Source organism: Momordica charantia, assembly GCF_013281855.1.
Source record: "Momordica charantia cultivar OHB3-1 chromosome 4 unlocalized genomic scaffold, Mcharantia_2.0 BLBB01000004.1, whole genome shotgun sequence".
Classification (NCBI taxonomy): domain Eukaryota; kingdom Viridiplantae; phylum Streptophyta; class Magnoliopsida; order Cucurbitales; family Cucurbitaceae; genus Momordica; species Momordica charantia.
Window position 1 is genome coordinate 1,552,655 of NW_028275162.1, and position 12,926 is coordinate 1,565,580.

The window sequence follows — 12,926 nt, forward strand, 5'->3', positions numbered from 1 at the left end:
CTTCTTTTTGATAAATGAAATATTTTCTTGTTACTCTCTGGTGGAACACATTTAATTTGAATGGATTCTTATTCCAAGCAAACAAAACGGGTCTTATTTATACCGATTCTTTCCAAGATTTTCACTCCATTTTCACCCTATTTAATATTTATATCCCACTCCCTACGCAATCATCAAGTTAACAAGGCCCGTTTAAGGCAGGATGATCCAAAGAAACTCAAGGCCCACTATTGATGCAAAACAGACTGCAACGTTAGACTAGACACCTGAAATGGAGGGCTTATAAAGTATTTGGAGTACTGGTTTAGGAAGCTTGAACTTAAGTAAACTCTGAAGAGTAATAGGTTTGAGGTTACTATTGAAACTCATAAATTTATCCAACAAATCCAAATTCAGAGGACAAACCCTACCCAATTTTGAGAGACTCTTCTCTCCCACTTCACACTGCGCTTTCACTTCTTAACCAAAATGGAAATTGATTGAGGAGAGAGGTTTCTTATTTTAGAGTACCTGCAAGAACAAATCCAATAGAGATGGGACAGGCCTATAGCTCAGAGCACGTGGCTACGAACCACGGTGTCTATCACCCTAAGTTCAACCTACCCCTAGTAGTTTTTAGAACAATACAAATGCAAACTCAGCAAATTGGAGAGAGCAAAGCTAATCAGAGTGAACCACCACAGTAGAAACCAAGAGGGGCTTTTCCTCGGGTTGCTTCAAGTCTGTATCATGCCAATTCAAAATTGTGACCGTATTAGGATTGTACATAGATGGTAAAAATTCAGTGTTAACCGTGTCCAGGACCCTAATAAATGGCTTATATTCAAGTAACTGCATAAGAGTGTTTTAACCTTCATTATTATTATCTCCAACAATGTGGAAGGAAGCCGAGCATTACAAGTTCTGCACTGCAGTACCAAAACTAGAATCATGCTATATTTGAAATGGAGATATGAAACAGCTACAGGATGAATACTGCCAGATGAGAAAATTATTGTTACAATTGAAATAAATACAACCTCGACAGTTCTTCACAGGCAAACCTGCTAGATCGCTCACTAATCAAAAAACATTCGAGTCCCACCAGGGATTTCATTCTTTTTCCTTATTAATGAAAATGGGGAATAAGAACAGGACGAGTTCACGCCGAAGACCCCTGCTGCTGCTGCTTAATTAGAGACTCCAAAACTTCCTTACTGCTTAATGAGATTCCGAATAACGTATGGAAGTATGCCTCCATTGTTGAAATAGGCCAGCTCCACCTGTAGAGGGATCAAGATTAGATGAGGGCAGGTATATGGCCTCTCAGAAGGTCATGGTTACAATTACATACAAAAGATGCGGTGAAATACTGCAGCATTTCAAGCCGATGATGAAGTGAAAGGAAAAGAGAGTTGAATTATTACCTCAGTGTCAAAACGAACAGTACAGGTGAAAGATTTTCCAGAATCCGTAGTGACCATCACGTCTTGACCAGGCCTGATCTCATTGATATTGCTTGGGAGGTCGATCGTATATCGTTCATGTCCAGTCAATCCAAGTGAATCGGCATCCTCACCAGACTTGAAGCAAAGTGGAATGATACCCATTCCCACCAAGTTACTACGATGAATTCTCTCAAAACTTTTGGCAATGACTGCCTTGACTCCCTGGTGCCATAAAAATATAGGAAGATGGTCAATCCAGGTCTGGTAACGAAAATGAAAATTGAAAAATCCATTTTTTACAAAATTAAAAACTCACCAACAACATTGGACCCTTGGCAGCCCAATCTCGAGAGCTTCCACTTCCATACTCAGCCCCAGCCAGCACAATGGTGTCTTGACCAGCTGACTTGTATCTCTGAAACAGAAAATAGGTTGTAAGAACTTAAGTCGTCATTAAAAAAAAAATGTAAATTAGACATTACTGTAAATTATTATATCGTTATCAGAAAACATCACCACATGAGATAATAACAATGGATATAATTTTCACATGACAAGTTTGTAAAGTAACTTGTCTTTCTCTTCCTGGTGAATTGCGAAATTTAAAATACAATACGAAGAAAGACCAATATGAAGTAACTCCCTCACAGAGAGCCTCACCAGTTCCAACAATATTCCTTCCAAAATAATTCCCATCCACTATTTTGAAACTGATGTTTTATCATACGAGTTCTCGTTCACTCCACACAAAAATAGAAGCACCAGGGTAGGAATAAAACGCAAAGAAACAAAACAGAAAAGTATTGGAGAATAGCATGCATATATGTTGGCAAAAGATACTCACTTCTGCTGCTTCAAAGACATAAAGTTTCTCTCCAGTGGGAACATGAACTGTCTTGGGACCGACTTCACCATTTAAAAGCTTGTTAACAAGACGAATGTTGGCAAAAGTACCCCTTGCCATCACCTCATCGTTACCACGCCTACTCCCATAAGAATTGAAATCCTTGCGTTCCACTCCACGCTCAAGAAGGTATTTTGCTGCAGGGCTGTCCTTGTGGATGCTTCCTGCAGGGGAAATGTGATCTGTAGTGATACTGTCTCCAAAATTCAATAGGCAGTAAGCATCCTTAACACCATGTGCTCCTGGAGGGTCCATGGTCATATTCTTGAAGTAGGGTGGTTCATGAATATAGGTGGAATTGGGGTCCCATGAGTACAGGGTGCCAGCAGGTACTGAAAGTTGGTTCCACATAGGGTTTCCTTTTGTAATAGATTCATAAGTACTTCTGAACATGTCAGGCAATACACTGGATTGCACAACCTAATACATATTTTAAACCAGTTAAATTCAATCTTCCCGTTAAAATGTATTTCTCTGCAGTTCAACAAAATAAAAACTATCTACCTCGGCTATTTCTTCTGTAGAAGGCCAGATATCTTTGAAATAGACATCCTTTCCATCCTTCCCTTTTCCAATTGGCTCCTTATCAAAGTCAATATCAACCTGGAAAACTCATTCAAATTATCTCATGTTGACAGAATAGAACCAGGTTAAAACCACATAATTCAAGGTTGTCACTCAATTGTTTTTAAAGTAGGATTCTTTTATGGTAGCTTCTGACACCAATTAACTCACTAGTTCCAAAACCATTTTTAAATGCTAAACTTCTACTTACTAGGAAAGAAAGATGTATATTTGATAACATGACAAGTTGAAAAAAAAACAACAGTGGCATAAGACATCACCCAAATAAGGACAAGGGAGGTTAAAACTTACAAGAACACCCTCCATTTGGTGTTGATAAAAAAAAAGGTAGAATTGTCGCAAAATAATATTTTTAATTAAATAACTATCTAACATTGTTACCGTTTAAAGAAACAAGACATGGTGACGTGACCCCCTAAATCCCTTTTCAAATTTTAAGAAATTCCTCCTCTACTTTGAGTTTGAATCTATAAACCAACAAATTTGATCTACTGCCAAAAGAGAAGCCAAAATAGCCTAAATATGTCATTTAACAATGGCCCAATTGTGTCAAAATAGAACGGAGTTGCTTTACTAAATAATTGCAAGACCATAAAATTGAAAACGTGAAATTTTCTTATGGAGTATACCACAATCAGAATGCCATATATCTACTGTTAAGCCATGTTGAGGAAGACCATGAGTAAAAAGGACTCCTTAGTTTTCAACCAACCCCCCACCTTAAACTACAAAGGAAGAATTAGAAACTAAGAAATAGTTTGGACTAGAACTTGTTAATGATTTCCATACTGTTCCCCTCTCTGAAAACCACCTTACAACTAAAAGGGAACCAAAAAAGTACCCTATACATTTTATCGTTCCAAAGCCCAAAAATTAGCCAAAAAGAGAATTAAATCCAAAACTGCCACTGCATACCGTGCCAGCTAAGGCATAAGCTACCACCAAGGGAGGTGAAGCAAGGTAGTTTGCTCTGGTCAGTGGATGAACACGGCCTTCAAAATTCCGGTTCCCAGAGAGCACAGCAGCTGCAAGAATATCTGCATGAACGAAGTCCTAACCAAAGTCAGAATTATCAAGGTGAAAATGAAGCAGTCTACTTGTTAAATATTATTTAAGTTGTAAAGCCAGCCCATTTAATCACATTCCCTGGTTACATGTCCCAGCTGCTGAGGTGGCGTAGTGACAGTTGAGAACAATAACAACAGAAGCTGCTTATAAACTTATCACATTCTAAAATTACCATTCTCAGATATAGCAGCAGATACTGATTCATCCAAATCCCCGGAATTCCCAATACATGTTGTACAGCCGTAGCCAACTATATTGAAGCCCTGCTGGTTTAAATATGGCTGTAATCCACTGCATCAACAAATTCAGAACTGTTATTTTTATGTTTTTAGGCAACAGAAGTAAGGTCATTTTTTAGACAAGAAATGGCCAATGATTTGGTCCTTTTTAAATAAGAAAAGCTACAAGATCATTAGGTAATATTCTCAGTAATCGTATCTTTCATTTTGAGAAGAAAAATAAAACACGTGTCTTCATTCCTTTTTTAGTTCTTTTTTGTTTCACAGTACATAAAACTTCGAAACGGCAATTTTGTTTTGTTATTTCTTTTTCCAATTTTAAAACATTAATACTAGCCTTGTTTTATCCTCTTATATTAACAAAATGCATAACAAATAAAATTATAAAAAATGTAATGACAACAATTTGGACGTTTTTTAAGTAAAATTTTAATTTTTCTTAATTTAAAATTTTAAAGAACATTATTATTTTTTAAAAAGAAAAATAGAACAAGAAATTGTTTATATTATTGTTTTTTTCATTGTTAAAAAAATATAAAGAAAAATGAGACAGGAAATGAGAAATAAGAATGTTTGTAGGTAAGCATGTTACTCTACTAGACTATTGTGATACTGATACATAATCGGGCTTGATGATTAATTACCTCTTCAGCAAGTATTTTGTCACAACTCCAGAGCCTGGTGCAAGACTAGTCTTCACCCATGGCTTGACCTGGTGTAACGTTAAGCAGAAATGATTAACTTGCAAAAACTACTTTAACCCCTCAAATCAGGCTTAAAACGGATAAGTGGACTAAAATGACAAATGGTAAAATCAAAATATTTGAAGAAATCATAAAACATTGAAAAAGGAAGGGATACAAAGGGGTCTCTCAAATCAATTGAACACCCCTGTCCATCAGTACCTGTAAACCAAGTTCACAAGCCTTTTTCGCTACGAGAGCAGCTCCTAACATAACACTAGGGTTTGACGTGTTGGTACAGCTTGTTATGGCTGCAATAACAACACTCCCATGTTTTAGCTCAGCTGGCTGTCCATGAAATGAAAACTTCGCCACTTTATCCTGTGCTTCTTTTGGTATGGCAAATCCCTAGAATTAAAGCAAGAAGTGAAAATAATTAGAATGAACATTAAATTACGCTAGAACTCATGTCAAATTAAAAAGAATCTTAAAATAAACATATTAGCCAGACCATATGTGATAGAAGTAAAACACATACCTTAAACCCAACTTTGTTGTCAAGGCAAGCATGCCAATCAGACTTCATCTCTTTCAGAGGCACACGATCATGGGGTCTGTGACATACAGATGCAACATAAGAATAAGACAAAATGAAAGACTGATAAAAAATATTAAAACCTGAATCTAGGAACCTAAACGTGAAGGGCAAAGATGATATTGACAAAGCATGCTAGAAGCTCATACCTTTTTGGTCCTGAAATGCATGGCTCTACATTGGCAAGGTCTAATTGTAGGTAAGATGAATACACTCTTTCTTGTTGAGGCTGAACACCAAAAACATAACCATACATAAGAACACCACTAATGCACATCTAAAAATCAGATGACCAGAAGGTTGAAATTCATAACAGAAATAACAAAAGCAACATGCAAGACTTTACCTCTTTATAGTCAACAAACATTTTATTTGCCCGGAGGTAAGCTTCAATCATCGACACCTATGGTCAGCAAACAAACAGGTTATACAGGTTTTGACTTCTTCAATACAACTAATTATCAATACATTAAAAAGGCACCCACAGTCTCATCACTTCTTCCAGTTAACTTGAGATATTGCAAGGTAACATGATCCACAGGGAAGAAGCCCATGGTTGCACCATACTCGGGAGACATATTTGCAATAGTAGCCCGGTCAGCTAATGATAGTTCCTCCATGCCATCCCCTACAATCACACACATAAGAAACCATCAGCTGCAAAAGTAAAATTACATTAAGAACAGCTCATTGATAAATTACAGATTGTAATTACCATAGAACTCAACAAATTTGCCAACAACACCATGCTTCCTCAGCATTTGTGTTACAGTCAAAACCAAGTCAGTAGCTGTGACCCCATTGCGTAATTTTCCAGATAACTTGAATCCAACAACACCAGGCAACACCATGCTCATTGGCTATCAAAAACAATATTCAAACATCAGACTGTGAAAAACATTCAGCTCATCAACACAATCCTTCAAAATAACGCAGCAAAATGCATACTGGATCAATAAAAGAAAATAAACAGCCAAAACATAATACCTGTCCAAGCATTGCAGCCTCTGCCTCAATACCTCCAACACCCCAACCAGCAACCCCTAAACCATCGATCATGGTCGTGTGAGAATCTGTTCCAACAACACTATCAGGGTAGAGCAGACCACCAGTGTTGAAAACCACTCTTCCAAGATATTCCAAATTGACCTGAAATGTTAAAATGTTAAATTTTAATTATTAAGCCTTATTTTTATTTCATTTAATAATCCTTTAAATACCAAGAGCAAATGTCGAATAGACCTATTAGCAGCAACTTAACAGCTTGTCAAACGTGACATTTCAGATTTCAAAACCTTCTACTTCACTTCTACAATTAGTTACCTGGTGAACAATACCAGATCCAGGAGGAACAACCAGCATATTCTGGAATGCATTAGATCCCCATTTTAGGAACGCAAATCTTTCCTTGTTTCTTTGGAATTCAAGCTCCATATTGGCCTGAACTGCATTTTCTGTTTTTGCTACATCAACTTGAACTGAATGATCAATCACAAGGTCTACAGGAACCTACATGACAGATGTTAATCCAATGAGAAATTTATGGGAAGGAACACAGATATGACGAGCACAAGAAATATATGAATTTGAATGGTCAGGGAGATCTATACAGTAACCTGCATGACAGATGGTAATTGCAACAAAAAGAATGATAACTTGAGAAGAAGATTTCATGACTACATCATATATTCACTTCTAGTGGTCAAGAGAAATCCATGAACAGGAGTAAAACCATACTAGAAATGTCACAACTCTTGAACAATCAAATATCACCATGTAACATTTCATCATGATTCCCATTTCTCGGCTATAAAAATAAGATACGAAACCATTGGTCTAAACTGTGACTTAAATGAATATGTTCACATCCACATACAGAGTACATTTTACCACCGACAGTATATAAAAATTTTTAAGAAGTAAATACATACCAGGGGATTTATTTTATTGGAATCACTCCCAAGTTTGTTCATGGCATCACGCATACAAGCTAGATCAACAACCGCTGGTACCCCAGTAAAATCCTGGGAGTGTGGAAGTGTTAGGGACGAGGAAAGTTGGAAAAAGGAAGACAAGAAAGAAAAATAACATTCAAGATAATCTCACAATCTACCGAATAGTTACAGTACCTGCAGTAGGACACGAGCAGGTTTGAAAGGAATTTCAACTTGCTTTGGGGAGCTACTTTCCCAATCAATAATTTTCTCTACATCTTCCTTTTTCACTTGGAAATTGTCACAGTTCCGAATTGCAGATTCAAGTAATATTCGAATGGAGTAAGGCAACTTATCTGTCACGCATAAATGTAGAAAGAAAAATATGAAAAAAGGAAAAAGAAAACAATGAGTATTCACATGAAGCAAAACAAGACAAAATAATGGCTTTAGCAGTTACTTAAATAACCATGTAACTACATTGTTTTGCAACTTCAGCAACACAACTAACGAATCAAAACCTAAAAAACAGCTCTGTAGTAAATTAATAAATAAAATTCCTCCTGCAGTAGTAAGTTTGAAAGAGTTACCGATTCTCGGATCATTCAAAGAAGGTAGGCTGTAAAACTTTCCAAATTCTCCACCTCCAGGCTTGGGAAGACTCGTTAAATTTTCCTTGAAAGGGTTTTCGGAAGCTGAAACCACAACAACGGCTGGTCAGAATAAGTGTAAGGTAAAAACTAAACACAACATAATATCTCCAACTCGCAGCATCAAATTTCGTTACAACATGTCTAAGATTGAACTAGAAAAAAAATTCCATCGCGATAACAGATAATATTCGATTAAATAAATATAGAAACCGAGCAACCATATCTGGAACAGATCATTTCACACAAACAGATCATTTCGCCACATTAGCTGTATCGCCATACCCATGGAAGAGAATTTTCGGTGGAGTCGTTCAATGACTGGAGCAGCAGCTCTGATCTGAGCACGAAGACTGAGAGGAGAACGCCAGTCGACACCGTGGCTCCAGCGAGGGAGGGAGCCACGGAGAGATCGAAAAGCAGAGGAACCACTGAGAGATCTATATCCAGCGGCGAAAGAAAGCGAAGACGGCTTCGGAGACGAAGCGGCAAAAGCTCTGGAAGCAAAAGAAGGCGACAATATCCTGGCTCTTGAAGCTCTGAGCAGCGCAGACGCCGAGGCCGAAGCCATTATATACGTATGGCGATCAGGATCACGATAAGAGCAAGAACTACAAGATAAGGATTGGAGAAATGGAAGACGTTATGGGAAGAAGAACAAAGCAATGGCGGGCTCGTGGTCTCGCGAGAGAGAAGATGGGAGGGGCGTGTGGAAAAGGGTAATCGGACTTAGGGCTGCGTGCCGCTCTCTTCTTAGAAAAATAGAATTTGATCTGGCGGGTAAAGTTTAGAGGGACAGAGCAATACTCCTCTACAGCGAAGCTGCATCATTCACAATCACCATTCATGAATAATAAATTGAGGGACTGTCGATTTATGAACAAGTTTTAAAAATTATTTTTATGAGTTGGCAGAGGTTGAGTGGATGTGCACCGTAAGGAGTGTGAGCCTCGCCACAGGGGGGAATTTCTTGTAATTTCTGTTATGTAATTTAAAGTGCTGGGCCAAGCTGTGGAAGTTTCGCAGAGGGCTCAGTCAATTGGTAAAATATGGAATATCTTCTGCAATGGAGAGGGATCCGGTTCTACAGATTTTGGGGAATTGCAAATAATCGGGTGAAGCCACGTACTATCGCAGTATACTCGATTAATTTTAACCTTTAATTTTTCATTCCATCTAATTAAATCTTAAATTTAAATTAATTGTGAATTCAATATTATCAATTCCTCGATACAATTTCCGTCTGGTAGCGAATTTAGCATCTTTAGTTTTTCTTTTTTTAATCGTGTCTATTTGCTGTTTTTTAATGATCTAATTTCAGAAAGCTTTTAAAATTATAGTCAACTATAGAAAACTTAAAATAGTAGTTGAAGAATAGCACGATTTTGTATTTATTATTTTATAATGGAATTTTTAGAGCAGTTTTTCAAAATGTTAAAAATAAACAAAATATATATTTTTTTTAATATAATAAATTGAAGTAGGAAGATTTGAACCTTGGACCTCAATGAAATGAACAGGTGTTACTCCATGTTCATGTTGCCACGTACATTCTTTTCTCAAGTTTTTCTTCACAACGAAATTTGTGACCAATTAAAAGTTTCTTTCTTTCAAACAAAATTATTTTTTAATATTTGTTCAGTATGATATGTGGGTGGAAATTCGATTTTGTAAGATGAGTGTCTTTAACTAATCGGACTATATTCATATTAGCTCTTTCATAATTAAAAAACAAAAAGGAATATATTCTTTTAGACATCTCAACCCATTTTCCTTTATTTTAGTTGTAATTGTTACCAAAATATGTGTGCGTGTGTATTTTATGTTTTTCTTTTGAAGTCTTATCATTTGGACGCCACTGTGCGTTAACGCCAAAAGAATAGTTGCAGTTATCCATAGAAATTAGAAAGAATGGCGCTAAAGGTGCACTGTTATTAAGAAAATGCCTTGTACGACTGTGGCAGCTCGGTTTGTTTGAAAAGTCATCGCCGGTCGGCTAGGGTTTTCAATTTGATTCTCTCTTCTCAACCCTCCTGGGCCTGGGCCTGGACTCTTTGGTGTTTTCTACTCTTCAAAGTTCAAATCATGGAAAGTACAGAATTAAATATCCAAGTGTTTTCCTTTTTCTTCCTCTGTACTAAAAGTTTGTTTTAATTACACTATATGGAAATAGGGATCAAATTCACTAGTTGGAGAGTTTTAGTTACGCTATGTGGAAATAGGGATCGAATTCACAATCCATAGTTTGAGATATATGTCAGTTACTACTGATCTATGGTCGTTATGACTTCTTTTTTACTAAAAGTGATTCTAGCCATTTTATTTTCTTGAAAATTTTTCTAATATAGTGATAAATATACTTAGATAATAACAAGTCACATCCCTAACCTCAACATTGTTTAATTAGTCGACACATAACGAAGGTCTAAATTATAACTCTGGCATGTTATTCTAGTTAAAATACTATTTAGGTTCATGTACTTTCAGCATTGTTGATTTTAATTTTTGTATTTTCAAAATATTCATTTTGGTATCTATACAAGTTGTACTTTCAAAAAGTAACAATTTCTTTATTTTTATTTACAATATTTTAGTATAAATTCTACGCATAATATAAATAATTTAATATAAATTCATATTGCATTGCAATAAATATATTGAGTATAGTGTCGCGTTAGAATTACGATAGAAAAAATAAGATTAACAGTAAAATTTTAAGGGATCAAAATGGTCATTTTTTAAAATTACAGAAACCAAAACGAATATTTTGGAGGTACAGTGACTAAAATGAACGAGAGTTGAAAGTACATATACCAAAATATACATTTTGAAGGTATAGAAATCAAAATGAATCAAATACGTACATTAATCAAAATAGTATCTTAACAAACAAACAAAAAAGTAACATTGAGGGGAAAATGTCAGGGTGGTTGGTGATCATACAATATAAATCTGAAAGTAATACACTTAATGAAAAACAAAGTTGTATTCATTGTTATAACTTTTGTATAATTATGATTTTAAAATATGATTATATTTTACCTGTTTTAATTTTAACAAAAATAAAATGAGTTTATGACATCAATTAATATTATTAATTCAAAATTTGAAAATATTGAAAAAACATAAGAATATTGTTTTCCAAATTTTCATATCACTTAATTGGAAAACAGTTTTTAATCATATTTTTATAATTTTAATTTAAACGTATTTCATGTACTAGCATAAAAGAATCTTTCTTGAGTTAGGGAGGTGATTTCTATTAATGGAATATGATATTGTTAATGCATTTTCCAATTTTTAACTTTCGAGACACGAGAATTTTAAGTACATGTTTTATTTGAAAACAAGTAAAAAGTAAAAAGATATCTGTCGGCCTTTTTTTTCTTTCCGTAAAGGATTCGTTGGCCACACATGCTATTAAGCCACCACCATTTACAAGTGGAAGCCATACGGTTTGCAAGAATAACAAATGTGGGGTCGATTTTTACAACCTTTTTTCGTTTATTATTTATTTATCATTTTTCACTTTTCTTATTATTATTATGTGGTTTTTTAGAAAAACAAATTAAGTCCATAGAAGTTTGAACATAGAAGAATAGCATGAGATAATTAGTATTGATTTATATTCATGTTGACTATTTGTCAACTATGATTTAGTTAGACAAAAATACCATGTTTGACCATTATTATATAAACAAGAAAAAATTGTGCTCATAAATGTGACATGATTGATTGTTTTATTCAGTACGTATATTTGATTCTTTTTTTAATAAATACCACCTATATTATATTTGAAATGCTATCGTCCTTTTCAATGCCAAAAAGCCAACAAGTATCTTGGTTATGCCATAGTTTAGGAGTGTGTTTGGAAGTGATAGTAGAATGAGTGATTTATATAAAGTTGCATCATGTTCTAAACAATTGGCGAGCATGTTGAAAACTCTGGGTACATACATAAATTGGATGAAACCATGATTCCAGGGTATTGGTTTTGTAAAAGAGTACAAACAAAGTCCCACATGGTTAGAAAATAGGTAATTTATGATGTGTAAAAGAAAACAATTATTTCTATTGGTACGAGATCATTTAGGCGAAACCAAAAGCAAAATCATGAGGGTTAGTTGGTAATCCTAAGCCTATTTGTCAATCTCAAACTCTCATCAACCAATAATTCGACATGTAAACGACTTTAAGAACCTTGATTTTGTTATTCATTGAAGCAATAATTCACCTCATCACTTAATCGATTTATTGATAGGCGACGTCTACATTCAATTTTACCCATCATATAGGTGTTTCTTCCAGCCATATTTTTTTCTACCAAGAGATGTTAGAACTCCATTCAATCGACTCTCTCGTAGCACCCCAACCTCTCGAGATCTCTGAAGGTATTAAATAATTCATTTATTTCTATCTTTTTGCCAATTACGCCACCTCTATTCCAAGTTGTCTTATTATCCACTATGACAGGTAAGGAAGGATTAGACGAATTCCCCAAATCATGCTAGTCAGAATCTTAATACAATTAAGACCGATAACCTCTCCATATTACAAAATGGTGTTCGAATAGATTGTAGTTGCACCTCCGTGGTGGCCCACCTCGTGCTCAATCTTCCTTGCCATTGGAAGTTTTATGAACCAAAATGAAACGAAGATGAAAAGTCATCACAAGAGATCGCATGCGGGTGTCGTCTCCAATTCTGTGCCTAATAACTCTTCAAAACATCCAGATGACGAGACCACGTACCATACATATAACAATGTTGCCTTTAATTTTTTCAGCTGCAACAACATTATCAACATTCAATGGGGAGATCCTGACATCCGGCCACCGTTTG

At 35.5% G+C, this 12,926-nt stretch overlaps 1 protein-coding gene across 1 annotated transcript; it reads right to left on the reverse strand.

Annotated features, from left to right (window-relative positions):
• Window positions 1-842: 842 nt before the first annotated feature.
• Window positions 843-8,841, reverse strand: LOC111007799 (aconitate hydratase, cytoplasmic). Its single transcript, XM_022280292.2, has 20 exons — window positions 8,371-8,841; window positions 8,026-8,130; window positions 7,631-7,791; window positions 7,433-7,525; window positions 6,825-7,010; window positions 6,489-6,650; window positions 6,217-6,361; window positions 5,987-6,129; window positions 5,848-5,904; window positions 5,651-5,730; window positions 5,445-5,520; window positions 5,129-5,314; window positions 4,868-4,935; window positions 4,157-4,275; window positions 3,832-3,953; window positions 2,836-2,934; window positions 2,272-2,751; window positions 1,744-1,842; window positions 1,407-1,649; window positions 843-1,262 (listed from the first exon to the last, which is right to left on the reverse strand). The coding sequence occupies exons 1-20, from the start codon at window positions 8,654-8,656 to the stop codon at window positions 1,194-1,196; spliced, it is 2,979 nt and encodes a 992-aa protein (XP_022135984.2). The 5' UTR covers window positions 8,657-8,841; the 3' UTR covers window positions 843-1,193.
• Between the last annotated feature and the right edge of the window lie 4,085 nt (window positions 8,842-12,926).